The following is a 23,170-nucleotide window of genomic DNA, read 5'->3' on the forward strand; positions in this document are numbered from 1 at the left end:
TTTGAGGATGTTAGGTGAAGTTGGGGGCAGGGGGAGTCCTGTCACGCTAAGGGGCTCAGACAGGAACAGCTCTGCCCTGCTATCCGACACTCACCACCGTAGCTCAGGCTGCCAGACGCTGGAGGAACAGAAAAGTGTGGGGTTGATATTTTGTTATGTTGCGATCACAAGCCTGATTGGATTTTATGTGATGTTCCAACACTTGGTTGTACATGATTGTTGATGTGGATAGTAGATTAAACCTGTTCATGATGATGGTTTGTCTTTAGTCAACTTTTTCCTCTAGTTAAAGGGGCAGTATTATGTGTTCCAGGCTCATGGCGCCATTTTATCACACAAACAAAGAACTAAGTTACCTTTAGTTGTTTTAAAAAGGCCATGTAACTTAAAAGACATTAGATTTTTTTTGTAATGCCTTGAAATTGGTCGTCTGTCTTGTTAAAAACTCCTGCCCTTTCTGAAACCCCTCCTTCAAGAAGTCATCTCAACATGGCTCCTCTATTAACCCTTTAAAAACGCTTTTACCAACGTTGCACTGTGAAGTAGTTTCACCAGGTGTTTGCTAATTGCTGCTAGTCTAAACATGTTAAGAGGAGAAGTCGCCGGGGAGTTCTGCTTTATGAAGCGAAAGCTCAAAAAAATTATTTTATGTTTATTTGAGAAATCCTTTAATCTCCCATGGCAACCATTCAGGTGTGACTAAACATTTGCTCTCACCAATAGCTGCCTTTTCGACAAAGCCCCTCCTCGGACCTGCAGTCTCCAGCCGAGTTTCTTCTTCACAGAACATCCCTCCCCCACACTTTCCCCACTCAGCTCCTTCAGACTAGCAACAGCAGCTATTAGCAAACATCTGTGTGTCTGCTGAGCTCGTCATATGAGCTACTTCTCAGTCCAACATTTGCAAAAACTGTTATAAACCTCTTTACAGAGAAGTGTTGTTGCGATGACTTTCTGAAGGTCGCAGAAAGAGTAGGAGCTTCTTAAAGAGACAGCAGCCCAATTTCAAGGAGTTAAGTTGAGAAGTTAAATTTTTATCTAAATCATGTTTGAGATATATAGTATTTTTATAACAACTGAAAGTAACTTGTGTTATGAAATGGCACTATGTGCGTGGAAAACTCACAATACTTTACAATACTCCTTTAAACCTCGTCAGAGATTCTCAATTGGATTGTGATGTGGACTTTGACTAGGCCATTCTAATACTTAAGAACGCCTTGATCCAAACCAGTCTGTTGTCGTTGTCCTGATAGAAGGTGAGCCTCTATCAGGACTGAATTGTTTTTTGTTTGTTTGTTTTCCCTCGATGAATCTGCCACCACCAGGTTTTTCTTCTTGCCACTTTTGTGGACTAATAGTTGTTGGGTAAACATCTTCTCTGACTTGGGCTCTGGATCGCTGCAGGTCTTGGTAAGTTTGCAGTTCAAAAGATAGAAGAGAAAGGCTGGGAACTTGTTTTCAAGCCCAACTCGTCTTTAAACCTTTCCAAAAGTTTCTCTCTTGCCTGTCTGCTGTGTTCCTTCATGTTCATGATGCTGTTTGTTCACTAATGTTCTCCAACAAACCTCTGCGGGTTTCACAGAACAGCTGCATTTCTTCTATTGAGTGAGCCATTTCTGCACGCAGTTGGTTGCACTGCATTTTATTAAAAATGACAAAACATGAAAGCAGTTATATGATGCTTTTTCTGAGCAATATGTTTACTTCATTTTTCTCCAAATCCAGTGTCTTTGTGTTTTTTCCACCAAAGACACAAGACTTGGATCCATTTCATTAATTCATCTGGTATAAAATATTAAACAAGTTATTGATTTTTCCTCTCTGTTTCTTGCTGCTCTTTAGTAAAGGAAGAGAAATTTGGGTCATAAATGTTGAATGATTTTAAAAAAGCCCCTTTTTATCTGGAGGTGTATTTTATTTTTTAAGCCCCTGATTATTTTCCTGAGATGCCACTAGAGCCGTGACAGCGTTTTCACTTTGCCTTTGACACTGGGTAAGATAAAGCAGTGGGAACACCGAGGTCCAAATATGTTGCTTTTATAGGGAGGAGCTGTCCCATTCATCATGTGCTGTAACACCCAGAGCTCTAGGGAAGCCCTGTCCATAAGTCAGCTCAGGGCAGGTAGCGTCTGCTCTGCCAGATAATAAAGTGAAGATGGAACCTTTGACTGAAATCAATTGAAAAACAGGTAAAAATAATCAGTCGAAATGGAAAAATGTTAGTATTTCCTACTTTTTTTTAACTCTGACTGTAGTTTTGTATTTGAAATTGTTTCCATGATTGGTTGTCTTTGTTCCTCTGTGGAGGTCAAACTGGTCAGTTTCACACCTGGGCTTTTACTACACAGCTGTGTTGTGGTAATAGATGGACACTTTGGTTTATATAGCTTTACAAACACGTAAGGCATTCTCTGATGAAGACATCTAAATGATGTGGTGTGTTTGCTGCTGAAGCCATACAGCTTTTTGAATGTGGAAGAAGGAGGAACCCATTATGACTGTGTGATTTATGACAGTAGAGGATGCAGCTTGATTTTGGAGAATTTTATTGATCAAACCAGAGGTCAGATTTGAGCATCATTTTTGTCTCCAGCCCAGAGAAAACTGCAGATTGTTTTTATATTTTTATTCACATTTGTAACCGGGCTCTTGGCTGCTAGTGTGTAAAAACACGTTGGTATTAAATGAAAAGTGTTTTTTACACAAAATATAACAAAAATTAACATCATCCAAATAATGTTTAAACACAAACGTAAATCTTCAGCTGCAGAAATAATCCAAAATACATGTAGCATGCAACAGAAACCCTGGATTTCCACAACAGCAATATAAATTCAGTCCATTTACTGACCTACAATTATTTAACTACCACTAAGAAGCAAAATACAAAAAAACACGAATAATTGAAAACTTTCAGCACATCTTTTATTTGAATTAGTGCTCATTAGTTGGTGTTGATTACTAATTTAATGTCACGATTGTTCAACCAGATAAAATTGGATCTGTTAGATTCGAGGGCTTCTGTAAACACTGTTTCCTGTCACTTGGATGAAACAGAAAAGATATTGACTTTTACAAGCAACTCTAGAGAACCACTCAGAAAGATTCTGAGTTTTCCTTTAATCTCAGATTTTTCTCAGGATCTTTTAATAATTATTACATTAATTTTTTCTTTCTTAAGGAAGAATTGTGGTTTATGTAACCACAAAAAAAAATCTGGATAAAAAAGAAGACAGACACACAATTTTAGTTTTCAGAAATCAGTTTTAATAACAAAGTGGTTATTAATTTGTACCATTCTCCATTACATATTCCATGGAAGGACAGTCTTCATAACCATTTTGTTTTCCCCCAAGATCTAAGCATACAAATAACCTCAAAATGTTAAAAATATAAATGTTTCTTAAGACAATAAAACATACTCGGTGACAAATAAAAGGAAGGTAGGCAGGGATATGGCAGCTTACGCATCATGGTCAAACAGGGTTAGTCAACAAAAATAAGCTTTGCTTGTTGATTCAGCCACAGCTGAACTTCATCAAATCACCAGCAAAGTCTATCAAAGTGGGAAGAAGTGGATAGAAGTGGATATGTGGCAGCTGGTAACTGTTTACCAGAAGAGATGCTTAGCAAATAGTTCACTCTGTTAGCAGCAATGTTGCCTTTACAAATCTTGGAACAAATCTTTTCTTTGTCTGCGCAGAATATCTTGTAAAGTCAGTGAGTGATTAGGAGCCTTAAAGTAACCTTCGCACTTCATACCCCTGCCTCCTCACCAGTATGAGAACCATCAGCACTCAGTGGCTTGTAAAACTGTTTATTCCCCTTGAATTTATTCACAATTCATCACATTAAAACCACAAACTTTGTTGCATTTAATTAGGATTTTATGTGATAAGCCAATATAACATACTAGTGTGTATTTATGAAAGTTGATATATGGATTTAAATCACAGTTTCAACTCTTTTGTAGCATCTCATGTATTTTCCTTAGAAGAAAAGCATCTCCACAGCATGATGCTGCCACCTATTTGGTGCGTTATATATTTGAAGGCAATTTTTTGCAATCAATTGTATTTAAAAGCGTTTCCCTAAATACAACACTAATTAGCATTATTACAGATCCTTCCTTCTACACCAGTCACTGCTACCAAAAGCAGGGCATCCTTAAAAAGTCTTAAATTCAAGGTCTTAAAATGTTGTAAATAAATAAATAATTTAAAAAAAACAAGTTTACTTTAAATATGTTAATTACAGGTCTTTATCATGGCAGGACTATTTAATCGTATATTATTTTTTCAAGCGGTACTTTTTTCTGTCAGGCTAAAGTTTGAATCATAAACATCTTCACTGCGTTTTGTGACTCGAGGTAGTTGAAGCTAACGCTAACTAGCTCTGCTAATTTAACCTTGATACCTGCTGGCTATCAAGGTTATTTACAAATTTATCGTCTTTTGACCGTTTCTGTCGTGATTTAATTCATGTTTTGTCTTTAAAAGGTTCTAAATTTGAGATGGTGTAACCTGAGGAAACGTCCCTTCCGGTATTTGCACAGTTTTATCTTCATTTAGCCAATTGCACATATTCCTTTTGTTAGAATCTTTGGATCGGATTATTTTTGAAAACATTATATTATTTTATGTGTAAATTTTGTTCTTACTGTATCACAGTTTTTTTAATTTGTCTATTTTTTTAAAAAGTAACAATTCCAATGAAATGCTCTGAAGTTTGTGGTTTTAAATGTGAAACATCTCTGGTGTCATAAATACCCAAAGGTTATCATCATCAGCTGAGGTTTGTTAGTAACAAGCACAAAGATGAAGGTATGATTGGCTGATTTTCACACGACTATAATGGATCAGTTCAGGCTTGTCAACCTGAAAGGCTCCAGCTATTACTTTCTATTAAAACACGATGGGGTGAGGAGACAACAATCACAGCTACGATGAGGGATGTTTTCTTGTAGGAATCTCTTAATTTGACGTTTAGAATCGTTTTTTTTCCTGCAGGATGTCAAATTTTCTCAGCTTTCGGTTTGTGAAGCTGTTTTTGTTTGCAGGAAACTATTACAATAACTATTAATTACTCTACTTGTTTAAAAATGTTTTTTAGATGATAAATACATAACTTAAAATCACAACAAATCTACCTTAAAAACTGGTCATCAATATTGACCAAAATAAGACTTTTTAAGATATCTGTACAGCTTAAAGGCTAATTGAAAAGAACTTTCAGGGTTAAATAAGTTTTTGAGCCAAACTGAATAATCAAAATGCAAAAACCTGCGTGTTTTTGCAGATAAACATCCAATATCATGGCAGATCTGTGTTGCTGGAGGACTGATCTAAAAAAACAAAACCAGGTCTTATTTGAAGCTTAAAATTGCCCAGGTGTGGTGTTGCAAGGAGCAAACAGTGAGAAGCGATTACAGAGAGGAAATCACTTCTTTTGACAGCGCATCTCTATCACTGCTGTGTACAACACGTCCTCAAAACTGCCGCCACCGCAGAGTCCCTTATCCAGAAAACTCATTCTCAACGCTTTTGCTCTGTGACGGCTCCAACCTGATATTCAGCTCAGAGTTATTGTCTTCTTAAATATGCAGACTTCGCGGAGCGTTGTGGGCGCACCTCGAGCCGAGATGATGTGTAAAATTGCATTTTTTAGATGCGCGCGGGCAGAGGGAGGGGAGGCTCCGTGAAACAGACGCATCACAAGCAGCACTGGCAGATTGTTTAAATGAAAAACCTCCCTCTATTCAGCCCAGAAGTCGAGACCACTGCATCCCATTTTCCCCGGGTTCCTGTTCGGATTACTGAGGTGGCATGGGGCGCGCAGACACACGAAGCCCAAAGCAAAGTTATGCTGTTGCTAAAGTAACTTGTGTCATGGTAAAAGGGTCACTTATGTCATTAGTGCTCAATAACCGGAAGGCAGTTGGAGACTCGCTCGCTAAGACAAGCATCACCCGGCCTGCTGTGGCCCTCCGTCTGTAATTCTGGTCATGCCCTGTCTCCGTGTGGATTTAATGGTTGTTTTTAGTAGCATCTGCTTACAGTCTAGTGAAGTGAGGGGGACAGAGCCGCCCTTAGCATGAATATATGAATAAACAGTTTACATTGAAATATGAAAGTAGGTCCTTGCAAAGGAATGAACCCACAGTCTCTCATAAGAGGAAAGCTCAAACGGTGCCGGCGATCCAGCAGAAGTATCCGTACACCGATTGATTTCTGGAAACCTGCCTATTCTCATTTCTGTTTGAGAGATAGAAAGGAAACTGTCTTAACATTAAACTATTTCTCAGAAACATCCCTAGCGTTTCAAAAAAACACAAAAAAAGGGAAATTCTCCAGAGTGTGGCCATTATTTTATAAGAAATAAATCCACTCTTAGAAGAGTTAAATAGCTGCAATAAATGATTAAAGAAGACATTGATCGTTGTGTTGGAGCACAGTTTGATGCCCTACACACAGAAATGTTTTCTATCCTTAAGAAATTACACAAAAAATTATAGTTAGGTTATATTATGTGTTTTGAAAATACAAATTACCCAGGATATTACTGTAATCATAACTGGCCTGTGATGTATGTGGTGAAAACAAAAAAAGGCGGTGTGGATCACGGAGGCAGCATTTACTCAGGGTTGAGTTTGGTCATGACATCGTTTTTACATCATACAAAATTAGAAAATAAATCCATAAAGTCAAATTATGGATGCTATGATTATAGATTAATGATGAAGGCTCCCACATACTTGTGTGTACTTCCTGTCGCACAGAGTTCGTTCACATCGAACGGTTTTAAATGTGACGGTGAGCTGATGAGGTTGGAAGACGATGTCAACTTGGGGACAAAGTTGAGTCAGAATATGAAGAGTGTCCGACAGAAGAGATAAGTCTAGTATGTTGAATTAATGAGGGAATATGAAGACCTTCACTAAACAAAAACTGTTGGGAAATTAAGGAAATTGTTACACATGATGCTTGTTGACAGTATGGCCGAGTATGTGGGAGCCTTAACTCTAGAGGGGCCGTTCTGTCATGATCATTTGGTGTGGATGATGGTGATGATGGTGGTAGGAGTTCGTCCCACAATCTGTATTCAATCCTCGGCAACCCTCAGCCTGTGGGCAGATGTGGCTACTATCCAGTAGCTTGCCGCCATCAGTGTGTGTGAACGGGTGAATGACTGACTGTAGTGTGAAGCGATTTGAGCCTCTAGACTTGATACAGCGGTATACAAGTACAAGCCATTTATTAGAAATGTAACACAAAAAAACAAAACAAAAAAAAAACAACTACATTTTATTTTTTTAAATTTCTTCCATGTTTTGTAACTTCATTTTCAAACACCTCAGAGTTACCGAAACTGGCTGGTTTCTTCCAGTGTGAAGATTGTTGTTCTGGTGCTCACATAAGATTAGAAGTGCATTCTACAGGAGTATAGTTTAGTATCTAAGGGAGCAGTCATAGTTTAGCATCTCAATTTTCAAAACTTTTTCCCCCTATACTCCAGCTGTTTTTTTGCCTTGTTGTTGGAAAAGTGCCATAAACATATAATACCTTTTAAACATTGAGGCGTGCCGTGTTGAAACCCTGTGTGACCTAACGAGAGGTCTGAGTGTTCATGTTTTGTCCCTGACAGAAACCTGGATGCATTTAAAAATGTCAGCCTCTAATGGTAACAGCAAAACTAACCTCGGGACACAAATCGTCACCGGAAGGGTGAAAGTGAGATTACACAACACAACATTAAATCAACTAAAATGTCTTGCAGTTTGAATGTCAGTGAGTCACGTGCTCTGTGTTGGTGCAGACAGCCGCCACCTCCTGTGGCTTTGTTGGAGTGTGAAGACGTGATTATTTCTGAACAAAGGACCTTAAATGTGATAATATTACTCTGTCCTCTCTTCCTTTAAGTCTTGTAGTTTCCATTTAAAGGACAGCTGTCCATGTTCCTCCACACAAGCATGCAGTTTTCAGAAGTCCATCTTGGCTGAATGTCTCTCTGCAGCATACTGTTATGTTTCTCCTGTCAAAACTGTGAGTTAATTGAAGCATTTGGATTAAAATATAGGTTTAAACCTGGAAATGAACAGCTTTTTAAAATGTTTCAGTTCCAAAAGCAAAATAAATCTTTAAGCAATAAAAAAAAAAGCATACAATAAATATGTAGAGTGTCCAATAAAGACTATAAATGTCTGGTTATTCCATTCTGTAGGCAGTTTTCTATACTTGGTGCTGGGTAAGCCACAGTGAGGGAGGTGGTCTATCCCTCCTGATGTCTTCCTCGTCTTCTCCTCCTCCTCCTCATCATCACAGGCCTCTTTGGCACTTATCTAGGGTCTTGTAGTAGACGCGGGTAATCATCGAGCTTGGTGATTTGGGTTGTGGCGTGAGCGAGACCTTTCGAGGGCTGCACGGCGGTTGTCTGTTCAAGAAGAGATGGGGGGGAAAACAAACAGGTGAGACTGGAAAAGACGAAGGAAGGGCTACATTGATTCATGATTGGCAGAGGAGCTGAACTACATAAAAAACTGTACAGAGAAGCTAAAAGAGGCGAGCGGAGAGACAAGGCTGACTGAGAGCAAAGCAGCAGGGGATGACGGAGAAACAAGGAGCTGCAGGAGTGGAGGTGCTTGTGTCTGGTACCATAGTAACTCCCTTCATCTCCTGATCCTGGCTTTTCTTAAGAGACCCTCAACTGTCCTCACATCAGATGTGACATATGCACAGCAAATAAAAGCAATGCAGGCAAACATACAAACATACGAGCAGCGACAAAGAGGATGACACATCTAGGGTGTTTTTCTGTTAGCATCAGCTTGTTACTGCCAGTGTGGATCCTCTCATCTGACTTAAGAAAATGTTGATTTTGCAGTTGTATGGGGCAGTAGAAAAACTTTAGCACCTCAGCTCATCTTCAAAACATTTTTTTCTCCAACTGTGAGCACTTTAGCAATTGCTTTACAATTGAACTTCACATTTTGTCACATTAAAACCACTGATATCATTGTTTGGTGAGTCTTTCATGTAAAGATCAACACAAGGCTGTGTGTAACTACAGTGGATGGAAACAAAGTTCTTGCAAGTCTTGTGGAGTAAATATCTACCTGCTTTTCACATCTAGAGACTAAAGTTTCTGCCCTTTCTTCTATGAAGATAGGAGAGAAAATGAACATGCTTCTATCTAATCAAAGGGTCTGCAACTCCAGTCGTCCATTGCTAATAGCCGGGTTTCCAATGTTTTTTCTTGTATGCACATTTTAAAGTATCACATTAGAAAACTTTGATGGAAATGGTTAAAATTCAAAACAACTTCCTTAATTTTCCAAAAAACATTTTTATGCTCACTTGAGGTGGTTCTAGGCTTTTGCAAAAAAAAGGAGAGATGGAAACATATTTGTCAAACAAGTTCTGATGCTGCAAACCTTCCCAGCCACCAGTGGTTCTGTGCCTCACTAGAGGCAGGAAACTCTGAGAAATTTGTAAATCCAAACCTCAGAGGTAAGTACTCTCTGTTTGATTTGCTCCAAACCAGTAGATGGAAACACACGTAATTTGTATTTTCCTTCTTTTTGAAATTCACATAATAAAAACACATCAATTTTCTTTCGGATACATCCCTGCTCCCACACACTTGAATCAAAAGGCTGAATTTTTTTCTTAGCATCTTAGCAAAGTTCATTTAATTTAGGTGTGTTGGAGCAGGGAGACCTCCAAACGTTGCAGGGCAACGGCACTGGAGGGCTGGAGTTGCAGACCCTGATCTAAACCTTTTCCAACCATGAACGTCAAACAGGATTTCTAAAGGGGATTGATGGTATTTTATGTAGGTCAAAAAATACCATCAATCTGTCTCATCTGAGAGAACAGATTCAAGATTTCTATTTCTAAACATTAAAGCCTTTGTTTTGATCTAAAACATAAAATCCTGATTTGAAATAAAACCCCATTGAAATCTGTGGTTGTGTGGAAAATGTGTAAAAGTTAAAGGGTAGAAGTTTTGCAGCCACCATAAGCAGCGACAAACATTTTCCTTGGGGTGAGAAATAAGCGACAGTTGAACTCTGGGGATTTTCTGTTGCCAGGTTCATGACAAAGTCATACAAATATTTCTTCCTCTGCTATCCAACCGCGGCTGCCCAGAAATGCCCAGGACATCCTTCGGGCAGCCAGGTGGCAGGTGGGGCTGGACGGAACCAAGAAGCCGAGCCACAAAGACGACTGCAGGCACACCCACGCAGGACTCCTGGTATTACCAAGCGTGCCGCTGCCAACGCACCCATTACTCAGTGCTCTGCTGTGAGGTGCCAGGCGTCCGAGGCTGGGCGTTGGTTAATGGCGCTCGTTCCATCCATCATGTCAGGTAATGAGCTGAGAGCGAAAGCAATGGCTGGGAGACATACACAAACAAGATCCCGCATTCACAGCGGCGAACAGAAAGCAGTGCCTTCTTCAGGGTTGGATACAAAGCAACATGCAGATGGTGCACAGGAGGAGAGAGGAGGAGGGAGGGAACAGAAGGAGGAACAGGAAGACAGTTCAAGATGTAAGAAAATAAATCAAGGTTCTGTTGTCTCTCTGCTTCTTCCAGCCAAACGCACATTTACGTGCTGTATAATAGAGTGAGAGCTAACGTGTTCTGGCAGTGTGTCCAAACACATCACAACTACTTATCCATGCACTCATTTTGTTCTGTCCACAGGTTACGCTTCACTCTGTGAGCACGACTTACGGAACCTTCCTCCTTTCAAAACAAGCTTTCACAGCACACAAAAAAAGAATTGAGGGGGAAAAAATTGGGACAGTTTTAAAGAAAAATAAATAAAAGTAGATCATCCACAATTTATTCCTGCCAATCATTTACGAGTCCAGCTGCTGTGGCCTCATTTCTGGGCGAACAGTCGCCTTTAACCTCTCAGAGGACCTTGGAAAACAGAGCCTCGGTCTTTGGAGGCATTCATCTTGAACTACATTTAATCCAGTAAACAGGATGATGGGAGGCTAGAAAGACCAACTGGGACTTTACAGAGCAGGACAAGTAAATAAAGACAAACTGGATCAATCTGGAATTAAAAATACTAAAGTGGGAATTGGATCATTTTCCCCTTCATTTCATACCTTGGATGTTTTTTTTTTTTTGAATGTTTATGAATTAATCAAACAAGATGTTGCATATTGTGGCTTTTATCTGGGTCAATAATGTGCCATGTCTTGAACAGGGTTGGCCTCAATGGGGACAAGAACCATAATTCAGGGAAATAGGGTGACAAAGAACTCCAGCATCTTAGCATTTTAGACTTTTTGTTTTGTTTTTCCTTGTCCCACAAACTGAGACGATGGCCAACGTTCTGGACTTTACAAATTTATTTGGCATTTGTAAAGAATATTAGATGGGAGTATTAAAATATTGGAGTATAAAACTGGGTTTTTTAACATACCTTTATATTAATTATGCTGGGAGGAATGGGCCATAATTCCAGCAAACTATTGTGAAAGGTTTTAGGCAGGAAACCCAAAACGCTTTACCCAGCTCAGACAGTTTAAAAATACATCTGACACTGAACAGAAAAAGAAATTGAATGTCGGATGAAGACACAAAAATTGGTATTTGTTTTTGTCTCCAGTGTTTCTAATTCAACAGTTAACAGTCATTATTATTAATTGTTGATTATTTTTAAATAAATGTTTATTACATTTAAGACTTCACCTTGCTGTGGTGAATTTGGCTGCTAGCGTAAAAGAAACTCATCAAAAATTACATTAAGTTAAATGTGATTTCAGATTCTTTTTGTCACTGTTTATCTCCACAATTATCTACAGAAAGGAGGCAAAACATCTGTATGTGGCAACAAACTGACCCACAACTTTCCATGTAACAAATAATTTGTGTCTGGGCTTGGTTATTTTAGAAGGCGGCCATTTTGCATGCTGTGTAAGCTGAAAGCCGCTGACCATTAGAGTGACCACTTGCTGGAACCCTTCAGAAGCACTCCCTTACTGTAAGCAGTGGTTGACAAGTGCCCTTTTGGGGTTTTGAAGTCTCTTGCCTAACTGCCTAAATATACTGGAAAGCTTTTGTCAAAGACTTTGCTAAAAGGGAGAAAAACCTTCAGCAAAATGCATCTCCATCAGAGGATTCTTGAATAGCGAGCTTTTAGCTTCTCATAAAGACTTTTCTGTTCCTATCTCCAGGTGCATACAAGCCCATCTTTTCTCACCCCACATCAATCTATCACAACAACTGAACAAACAGCAACCATTTCTACTGGGAGCGAAACATTACTGCTAGCCTCTACTGAATTGAAAGCTTCAAGCACAGACACACACATAAATACACACGAACTGGAGCAGAGGGAAACAAAGTGAGGCAGGGGAAAAGGAGGACAGATCCACACAAAAGAAAAAAACTATTCTCTTTTTTTTGTGCACTGATTGCAACTCTCTCTACTCGCGTTGGTTTTGATGGCTTCTTTACCTGCGTCTCCCAGAGGCGACATCTTTTCGAGTTACAGCAGAAGCGACACAGAGGAGCACGAGAACAGGAGAAGAAATTGACAAAAGAGGATCAGGTATTCCGTGTTACGGCAGGGGGATGTTGGCATCCCAGCACTTAATTAAGTGCTGGCTTGGCACCGTTTCACAAAATGTAGCTAAACGCACCGTGGAAATCAGCAGGGGTGGATAGAAGGAGGGCAGAGTCACTGACACGCAGACATGCACAAATGCATACTATCTCTTTCGTTGTCACACACTTGAGGAAATGAATTGTTCCTTAAATTAACTTCAGTGTGAAATCTCTCTCTGTGCATTGCTTTGAGGAATTCACACACGTACGCCTCTGCTTCTAAAAGAAGAGAATCTCTGCATGTACATCATGATGACCCAGACCACACAGGAGAAAAATAAAAGACCTTGAAGTCAACCTTTTCCTCAAAATTGCCTCCAGTAAGTCTCTGTTTTGTGCTATGATAGATGTGATGAGATTCCTTAACAGATTATGTGTCTTTATGTCCTTTGTGTTCCTGCCATCTTTTGCTAATTGCACTGAATTACATCATGATGGTGTTCAGCGATGTGTAAAAGGAGGAAATCCAGCCACTCATCTATCAAACGTTTTCAGCTTGAGGTGCTGGAAGGAATTACCTCTCCTTGGTCAGAGCAAACAGGAAGACTTCAGAGGGATTACACCGGGGTAGTTAAATACTGCATGGGCAGCAGGCTCTGGGCAAACATCTAAATACGGCTCACTTATTGATCAAGGTCAAATAATCAAAAGGCTGAAGCAGCTTCAGACGGGAGAGTCTGAGCCATGCTGCAGATACCGCACAGTTTCCGCCGTCTTTTGTGTTAAACAAGTGAGCAGTGACTTCTCTGACAGCATCGCTGTCTTTGTGTGATTTCTCAGAGTCGCTTCACGCCTCACTTTGTGACAAGTTGAAACATAATAAAGGTGATTAAATCTCAGCATGTAGTGTTTGCTCCCTGGCTAAAAAGAAAAGCATCTGTAGCAGTAGCAACAGGAACAGTCACAACCTTCTGTCGTCCCCTTTTTCATCTCCCCTGCCCCTTCCCTCCCGACAAGCAGCCTCTGAGCTGCAGAGTAATGCAGTGCCCCTCGCTGGAACAAGATATGTTGGATAAATGGGATGCACATGGAGCGCTGCTACTTCTTCCTTCTAAAACGTATAGACACGGTGTTTTAAAACTTTATCTTGGCAAACACAGCCTGTTGAGTGGTGAGAGGTGTCAGTGAGACTTTTCTATTTTATGGTACAGGCCAGCCATAGATTTATCACACAGCACATAGACCAACTATGCAGTGGGATTAAGGCTATGTCCATGGAAAGAATTTATGGGGATTGTTATGCCTTTTCCAACAATCTTAAGGATGTCGTAATTATCAAGATGGGTCTTAAGATAATCTCATGAGATGTTCATGTTTTATGTGGTGTGTTAATTGTGATCTGGAAAGATGTTGGGACTACTCGGATCTAAAATCAAGAATATTTAACATGTTGGATTGTCTTGGCTTGGTATCGCAAGTTGTGAGAATGTGACATTAGCCAATCAGAAAGCTGGGTGACAGAAACACAGATGGGAGTCTAAGGGAGCATTCGCACCAGCCCTGTTTAGTCTGTTTTATTCAAACTTTAATTTGTTTGCCTAAAAATCCAGTTTATTTTGGGAAGTCTGAATGCAGAATCAAACTCCGACACAGGTCAAAAAAGTGAACTCTGGTCCGCGTGAAAACATAGGCCTCAGTTTGGTGACTGAACCAAAGTTATTTAAAAAAAAGATACATGTCCTAATTCACAGAAAAAATTATAAATTGGATATGCAACTCCTCGGTTGAAATACCAACTTTAAGACAAATTATAGGTTGCATTTCTTCTTTCTGGTCTTCTGATTATTCTCTTCAGTAGTTTTCTTCCATTTGTCACACCAACTTAGGCCATTTGTCACCACATGAGGTAGTCTCATGTGCAGGAAGCTATTTATGTTTTGCTGTATTATTTAATGTTTGTAAATCCCCAAAGCAGAACAATTGGAGGTGTAAATATTACTGTTTCAATTGTTTTTACAGTCAGTGTTATGAAAGATTCAATAAATATAAATCAATTAGAAAATCTGACTAAATGCTCTTATTGTGCTGCGTTATCCTGATTGTATAGTGCCATGAAAATGTGTTTTTTCAGTACCAGAATATTAGTATTTAAGTTATAACCGCTCCTAAAAATACTGTCCAGGATGGTGTTTCCACAGCCCAATCAAATAATTTCTGGAGACGTGTTCAGTCTGATTTTCTGCACCTCAAAGTTGTTTCCCCAATGTCTACGAAGAGAGATGGTTTTCCATTGTTTGCTGCAAGCAAAGGCTGTCATGCTTCTTGTAAAGTGAAAAGTGAATTTGTCTTTTTTGCTGTTTGTCCAAAATAAAACAAAGTGAACAAACAAACAGTCAACCTTTGTAGCAGCTGCATTACAAAAACCAAGTTGACAAATCTGATTTTTCTCATAAATACTTGAAAAACTCGTGTCAAATCCTTTTCTGTGTTACCAAGCACTAAATTGCATCACTTATCAGCACATCAGTGCTGCTTTCAGAAAGAAGCATTTTTGTCATCCAGACACAGCAGCCACTCCCCCTCTACACACACACGCAAAAAAAGATGGAGCCACAGCTGAAGTGTTGGCGTTCAATAAATGTGCGCAAAAAGGCCAAGCCTCTGTCATTAATATGGATACCACACTTTAGTTCAAAATTTACTGAATTTATCAGTAGAGCATTAATTCAGTTTGGTAAAACAGAGTGGGGAAAAACGAATAATTTGACAGCCATGTTGGCAGAGACCAAGCTCTCCTAATAATTAGCTACCATATGCCTATAACATTCACTGAAACAGTGGGTGGTGAAAATCTAAAAGCTTTATAAAAACACTTGTGATCTTGTTTCAACAAATCCATAAGCTCCTCTATCCAGCCATCCAGTGCTCTGGAAATTGAAATAATTGATAGATACAGAGCAGGAAAAGCAGCAAGAAGACTGCAAAGTTTATTTTTGGCAGCTGTTCCCCCACTTTCTCATGTAAACAAGTTCTTTCTGTTCATATGAAGATGAAGTTCAGAAGGAGAAGAAAAACCATAGAATTAGAAGGCAACATAAACATCCTTATATTAAACTCTAGAGTGGTGGTGCCTGCAGCTGCCGTGCAACCAAACCTGCACAGATATTGCTATGATGGAGGGATTATCATTAGTAAATGTTTCCCTGCGTCCACAGGGGCAGATTGATCAAGCTGCCTTATGTTGCAGTCAGTGAAATGAGGAGAGTTTTCCTGTTAGGGAACATAATACATCCAATAAACGCCAGCACACAGAGCAAAATCTGTTAATAGCTGACAAAACAACAGTGGCTTCTGCTACACGATTATGATCTCAAAACACTCACCGCTAACATCTTAAGAAATTCATTTTGCCTTCACTTGAGCATGCTTTCAACATCACAGAAAATCTGCCTGTACAGTTTAGGGCCTGGAGTACAATCCAACATTTCAATAGAGCTTGAACTTTTATTTTCGGCTAGTAATTTAAGGGCTTTTAGAAGCTGTACTCTACAGTGGTATTTTTCTTTCTGTCAGTTTCAGACTGTAACAAAAGAAATAAAATGGCAATCTTGCTTTAAATAGTGACAAAATTTGCCTTGCCTTTTGGAGCTAACTTTCTTTGTAAAGAGAACCCTTCAACTATAATGCAACAAGTGTACGTGTGCATGGGAACAGAGTGGGAAGAACCCGCTTGTAGTTTTGGTTTGTAGTGGCAAACCATCAAGGTCGTGAAGGGATTCAGAGGAGACCCTCAGTGGATCAAGGCCAGAAACAAGAAAGCTACCTAAACGGAGGCTTCATTATAATTTTCATCTACAAGTTATCTGAAACCAGTTTTAAAAGATACAAGGTCCAAAACAGAAACCCTGACATCCTTCTCCCAAGTGAGACACCAACTTGTTCTGGCCTTCTTGTCTATTCACTGTGAATAAAAGTAGTTTTTAAGCTAGGAGTAAAATTAGCCAATAAACAACTCATTATATTTGTTATTACGGTTGTTTTGCTTATCTACTTTGGGTATTTAAAATGTCTCCCAGTTTCAATGCACATGTTTGTTAGAAAATAAAGTTTATTGATCTTTGAGAGAGTGAACTTGCATTTTTATAACATTATATTATTTGAAAATGGTCTCAAAGCAACAATATAACTTCTGGGAAAATTTATCGTTCAGCAGAATTTGTTATTGTGGCAGGCCTACTCTTGTGTACGGATTTAGTTTCTGCTACCATCTTGCCTTATTCTGCATCCTTGTGTCCAACCTTGGTCAGCTGAAACTTCATGAAGATAAATTTGATCTCCCAATCATATTTAGTATTTTAGTACCTGGATGTCTCTCCATGTTTTCACAGACTGAGACCTTCAATAATTCCGAAAATGGCAGCAGATTTTTATCCACTTTAGGAAATTGGGACAAGAACAAGGCAGCCATTGTAAAAAGAAAAAAAAAAAATCCAATATATGGAACTCTTTTGAAGTTGGATTTGTGCAAAAACTGACTTTGGCTAAGGAGAGGGGCTGTTCGAATTGGAGAAATAACAGTTTGGACCGAGAAGGCTGCAGGAATTGGACAGACTTTGACACTCTTAGCTGTTTATCTAAAAATGCATGAAAACACTAAAACACAGGAGTTTATATAAGTACCAATTATTGACAAATTCATCCAAATGGACAGACGGATGGATTTTGTTTTCAAGTGCCATCTGTGATGAGTAAAACAGTTTATATTCTGGCTGCAGTGGTTTTCCAATCGGGTTCTTCCCACTCCATTCCCATACACACGTACACTTGTTGCATTATAGTTGAAGGGTTCTCTTCAGACTCGTCTGGATGTCCACATTATCCGTTTTATGAGCTGTCGGCACGGAAACAACACCAGGCTGTGATTCTGGGCCATCACACATAAAGGGTTAAATTGAGAGGATAGTGGGGCGTTGTGCCACTGCAGACAAACTCTAACCAGTCATAGATGGTGGGAAGCATTAGCCTTCTCTCCACACAAATTTAGTCTTCTTTATAAAACTCCCTGTCTTAATTTCTGAGTCCTTTTCGGTTAAATGCGTGATATACCTGTAGCCAGTGATATTTTTTAAGCTGTGTAATTTACATGAGTGGGCTGCAGAATGTCATGGGATCTGAAAGCAAGGAGGCTGCAATCTGTGTTTTTCTATGCAGAATGTCATAGCAGGCAGGGGTGATCAGGCTGAAAGAGGAAAATGTTTAAGACAGGTCTGGATAAACATGCTTAGGCAAGATACAGAAATTCTCCCACTTGCCATGTTTCTCTCCCCTTCTTCTCTCTTTTTTAATCCCTTATTACTGACATTTCCTCCAGTGTTTACAGCAAAAAAAAAGCTGTCCGCTTGTGATTTCTACGCTCATGAAGCACAGGAACCATGCAGAATTTCAGCTGAAAATGGACACTACATCCTGTAGTATTATACCATTCAGCGCTTGTGTTTACGAGCTCACATTCATGTTTGACAGTCTGTATACAGAATTTGGAGGAAAAATATGTTTAAGTGGCAGCATTTTGAGATAAATGGTAACAAGGAGAGTAGCAGAGAGCAGGGTGGTCATAACACATGGGATTGACTTTGACAGCTCAAAGGATTTGCCTCTATCACCACTATCTGCTTGAGTTCTGGGATGGTGCATACTTGGCAATAGTGCTGAACAACTCACTATGAATGGAGGTATTCAGGTGAGGTTTACTCTTGTGCATCACAGTCGAGAACGTTTATTTGAGCCTAAGATAAACAAAAGCATGAGATGCCAAACTGTTTCATTACAGTGGGCCTCTGGTATTTATGAAGGTCAGGGACCACAGCCGCTTGCAACAGATATAACCCACAAATACTTGGGATACCTTCTAAAATGCTTATAGCTGCTTATTCTTATAGTTCAAATACCACAAATACCTCAATATGCATTAATATGCACAGCGAAAGCTGCCTTTGCTCTTCGGGATCCAGCCAATCAGCGTGAAGAAAAATAAATGGAGCTCCTGGATTGGTTGCCAGCCAACGGCGTGTCAACTAGCATTCACCACTGTGTTAATCCTACAAAATACCATCAAACTGAAGAAGACAACAGCGTCTAATGAGAATTTTGTGGCATATTCTCACATTTCTGTAAAGCTTTAATCTAACAGCACCTACAGTAAGTCGAACAATTCTAATTTGCCTTACAACAACTTATTTTTTTTTATTAAAAAATGTTATAGACTAATTATTTTAAATCAAGAGTGTATGCTATTGTATTGTGAGATAGGAGTACAAAACAGGGCTTTACTCTTATTTTAAAACAAAACAATGATTGGAGTTCATATTTCTAAACCCCCTTATGCTCTCATTTTAGCCTTTTTTCACTTTTTTCACTTGGTTAAAGCATCCACACTAAAGAGAGATGTCAGTTTTAGGGTATGTTAACTAAAAAGCTTGAATTTCTCAGTTAATGATCAACCCAACTTGCCACATGTTTATCTGTGTTACTGATCTGTGAAATGCTGCAGTGAATGACAGTCTAGTGCAAAAGCTCTGAATGGTCAGTGCGGCTTGAACACGCTATAGAAACCATTTATTGGTCACCAGTCAATTTCTTGGCACATCTCAATGAAGGACTGCTTCATACTTGAGAGAAAAAGAGGATATTGATCATTTTGCCTTCCACAGGAATAAGTAGTAATCATGCACAGCTAATAAAAAGCACTTGGTTTTAGCAGCTTTTTGATCCAGAGCTTTCAGAATTGTATTAAATTAAAAGTAAGTAAGAAAGATAGCAGAAAATCACATTTAATCCAATGAAAAGCACAGAAAAGCTGACTCTGGATTTACCCAGTTATGATGGGTAAAGAATAGTACAAATTTTGGATAGCTACACCTGAAGGCAACAACATGAAACATTTGAAAACTGAAAAAGGATGTTGGTATTATTTATCATCAAAGTTCCAGGCAACCCATGACACAAAATATGACCCACTTTCACCGATTAAAAATAAGTTGCGGGCCTCAGATTTTTTCTTTTCCATTCCACCAGCAACGCTTAGCTTCTCTTACCTTTTTATTACCTCAACCCTGCATGGAGTGCTCCTATTGTCAGACATACTGTGCATTAATGCAGTCCTTTCACTGACACGCTTTCATATGCACACACACACAGCATTTAATGCACACTCCGTGGCTTACAATACCCCACACTGTTCCTTTCACACCTAGTGGAACGAGCTCAGTCTGAGAGTAATGCTTCCTGACTGCTCGACACTAAATATGTTTCGGCAGAGGGCAAAATCGCTGCACATGTTCCTACACAAATGCTTTTTTTTTTTCCAGCGGGATGAAAAGTACTACTTTGCCTACTCAGTGGTGACTCTTTGACAGGTCTCACTGGGGACAAAACAGCAAGACCCGAAACGTGTCTGCACCACATGCACTTATCCACTGTCTGACAGTCGCAGGGAAAAAAATACATCAGTTCTCTTGAAGCTTAGCTAACTTTTGTTATAGTTTTGATGGAAAACAATGAGCCTGACAGTCTATGGGTAGAGGGGGCTTCTTTTTTGGCGTCTCCTGGTTCAAAAATCTCCTTAAAATATCACTGCTAGACTTGATTCCTCAGTCACGGAACAATGCCTTTTGGCATTCAGGGATGCAGCAGAGGCACACACAGCCCAAATGAACAGTTATATGAAAACGCTTTTGCAATCGATCAGTGCCTGAGGCAGAACTCTCATTCATGATTGTCCTCTCAGCAGTCGAGTTTCAGAAGGCAGGCTTCAACCCAGGAATAACCATGAAAGACAACCAATATTCTCAGGAGTAAATTCTTTGAACTACTAAGCATTGCCCACCTGTTTCCCAACTGTTTGAATTTAGTTAGTACTTTGACATTATCTCTCTGCTTGGGCTCAAACACTGGATCATACACTTTGTAATTCTAGTGATAGTAGGAAATGCAGAGCGTTATGCAAGAGCCGAGAGCTGCTGTAGTGAAGCATTATTCTTGCAACAGCTAATACAGGCCCTGTACGTGTAACAATAAACTTCAACATGTTCCCAAGGGATCTTATATGATAGACGGACAATTACAACAATATTTAAGAATTGTGTTGCTAAACTTTTGAACTCATTGGGTCTTTACTTGATTAGTGCCAAAGATTCTTGGTTGTCCTTAAACCTGAGCATTAAGCTTGTCCAGGTGTCAACCATATTGACACCTGCTCATAACACCTCCAGTTTACTCAAACTCTGCCATGGAGCTTCAGTCTCCACCCCAAACAGCTCCTCCAGACTATGGCAGCAGAAATTAGCAAAGAACTGGTGGAACTATACATCTACAGTTGTACAATTCGTTGGACTTCTCAGGCCAGGGGTCCTAAAGACAACTGTAAACGGCATCATTGGACGCCATGAAACCTGACATCCCAGGATTTCAAAATTATCCAAAATTACTCAATACTGTCAAATAAACTATTTAACAATTATTTAGTGGCCAGTCCCATAATTTACCGAAGTAGAATTCTCTATAGAGGCAACCAGTGTTGTCAAATATACACATTGGATTAAAGATCTTGATTTTGGCCATGACCAGCAGCCTGAGACCATGACCACAGGGTGTGCAGGAGTCATGGAGAGCACAGATGGGGCCTGTGGCTCAGCCCCGAGTTTCACAGGCCTACGCCAGGAAAGAAAGAAGTAATCCATCAGTCCAAGGCATTCTGGTGCCTAGGGGCGTCAGTCACTGATCCTGTAAGACTGATTAGGCCTCTGTGGGAGGCCAGGCCCCCCGACAGCATGGACATCAGTGCCCGGCTTGCTCCACTGAGGCTTGATCTGAACCGGTCGGAGCCAAGGCAGTGACCTGCTTCCATTTGGATTGAGCAGAGGCAGCTCTGTAGATCAAAGATATCTATGTAGAGCTAAAGTGATGTGGGGAAAGTACTTTTCAAACTTTGACCTTTTACAGCAAAATGAGAAAAAAACATTTTAGATATAAACGATTAATGTACATATAACCTGTTCATTGACTATGGCATAAACCTGTGGCTTGTATCACAAGGTGCAGCATAAAACCCAAGATGAAGTGATAAGAAGTTAATTACATTATCTGGCTGTCTGATGAGCAGCTGAGGTCAGAGATGACATCAGTCAAACAAGCAGCTGGAACCAGCAGCAACCAAGGCAAGCTGCGTGATTGACAGGTGAATGAGCAGACGGAGAGAGATAGTTAGACAAATGGAAGCTAAGATATAGTTTGACAGACAGATGGGAGCGTAAATGGATGGTTTGGCAGCATGATAAGGTAAATAGGCTGATGGATCACCAAACAAATGCAGGAGGAGGAAGGAAGAAAATAAAAACAGAGAAGAAGAGAAAAGAATGCCTGCCTGCAGACAACAAAAGATAGGAAGGCAGATAGCCTGATAAACACAGATGGATTGTGTTGATACACAGGGAGGTGGGGCAAGATCGATAGATTGTTTTATTCTATTTGCTTGGCAAACTGGAGATTTGATGTGGCTGCTATCAAGCCGATCTGTTTCCGGCGACGCCAGCCGTGACTGTTACAGATGGTGAGATAGCGACACATCTCAATCTTTGGCTAGCCTCGCTGACGTCTATCTTGGCTGTCCAGGCAGCATCAGTTTCAGGAATGTCATCACTTCTGTGTTATTAAACAAAAATTAGGGTCTCTAAAGGATTACATTTGAGTCGGTGAGAGGATTACAAAATTGCAGACGAGAATAAAGAAAAGGTTTCCTCTGCTTGGTTGTGAGCAAAACAAAATGGACGCCCTGGTAACCCGAAGCCTCATTACTGTTGCTTACGTTTATCATGTCAAAATAGAAGACAAGGGTGTCCAAAGTTTACGGGGAAGGGTTCTCCTAGTTAGAAAGGTGGCTTCTGTGTGCAGCTGTTTGAGGGACATGGGGGTGCACTGCAACAGCGTTGATGAGTGATTCCAGGGCTTATAATAGACAGGGAAGGCCTAGAAAGCATGCCCTTTAGAGGTGCAGCATCTCTCACTGTCTGACAGCTTACAGGGTCTAGGCTTCACAATGACACCTTCACGGCACGCTCAAGATGACACACAAAAACACATACTCACAGGTGCAGAAAAGTCTCGGCAACACAAACAAGTTTGGCAGCACAGACACACAATTACACAGTCGTGCACCTGCGCACACACTAATGCATCTGTGATGCTGGGATATTAGGTGTCAAGTGGCATCTCAGCATCATGGTGACAGTATTAAAACGTATAAAACAAAACCAGGCTAGGAAAAGAGCAGCCAAGAATGGGCCTCTGGAAACAAACATCTGTTTGTGCCATGTTATGGAAGGAGTGCAACTCTCTGTAAATAATCACAGAGCTAAAGCCTCCAAGGTGAGGTACTGTAGGTACGGTGTCGATTCTTTCAGAACCGAGCAGAAGGTGAAGTAGGTATGCAACCAGATGTGCTCTCTTTTTACTAGAGACCGGAAATCTACTGATTAATTTTACCAGCTGAATATTTCAGGAGTTTGGTTAAACTGATTGTTTTAAATATCTGTTTTCACTA

General features: G+C 39.9%; 1 protein-coding gene across 3 annotated transcripts in view; it reads right to left on the reverse strand.

Annotated features, from left to right (window-relative positions):
• Positions 1-3,253: 3,253 nt before the first annotated feature.
• Positions 3,254-23,170, reverse strand: part of diaph2 (diaphanous related formin 2) — a 454,593-nt gene continuing 434,676 nt past the window's right edge. For all 3 annotated transcript variants that reach the window (XM_023328256.1, XM_023328254.1, XM_023328253.1), the window contains one exon: positions 3,254-8,433. In XM_023328256.1, the coding sequence (XP_023184024.1) occupies positions 8,369-8,433 (65 nt within the window). In that variant the 3' untranslated portion in view covers positions 3,254-8,368. The remainder of the gene's footprint in view (positions 8,434-23,170) is intronic.

This window comes from Xiphophorus maculatus, chromosome 23 (genome assembly GCF_002775205.1).
Source record: "Xiphophorus maculatus strain JP 163 A chromosome 23, X_maculatus-5.0-male, whole genome shotgun sequence".
In the NCBI taxonomy this organism is placed as follows: Eukaryota; Metazoa; Chordata; class Actinopteri; order Cyprinodontiformes; family Poeciliidae; genus Xiphophorus; species Xiphophorus maculatus.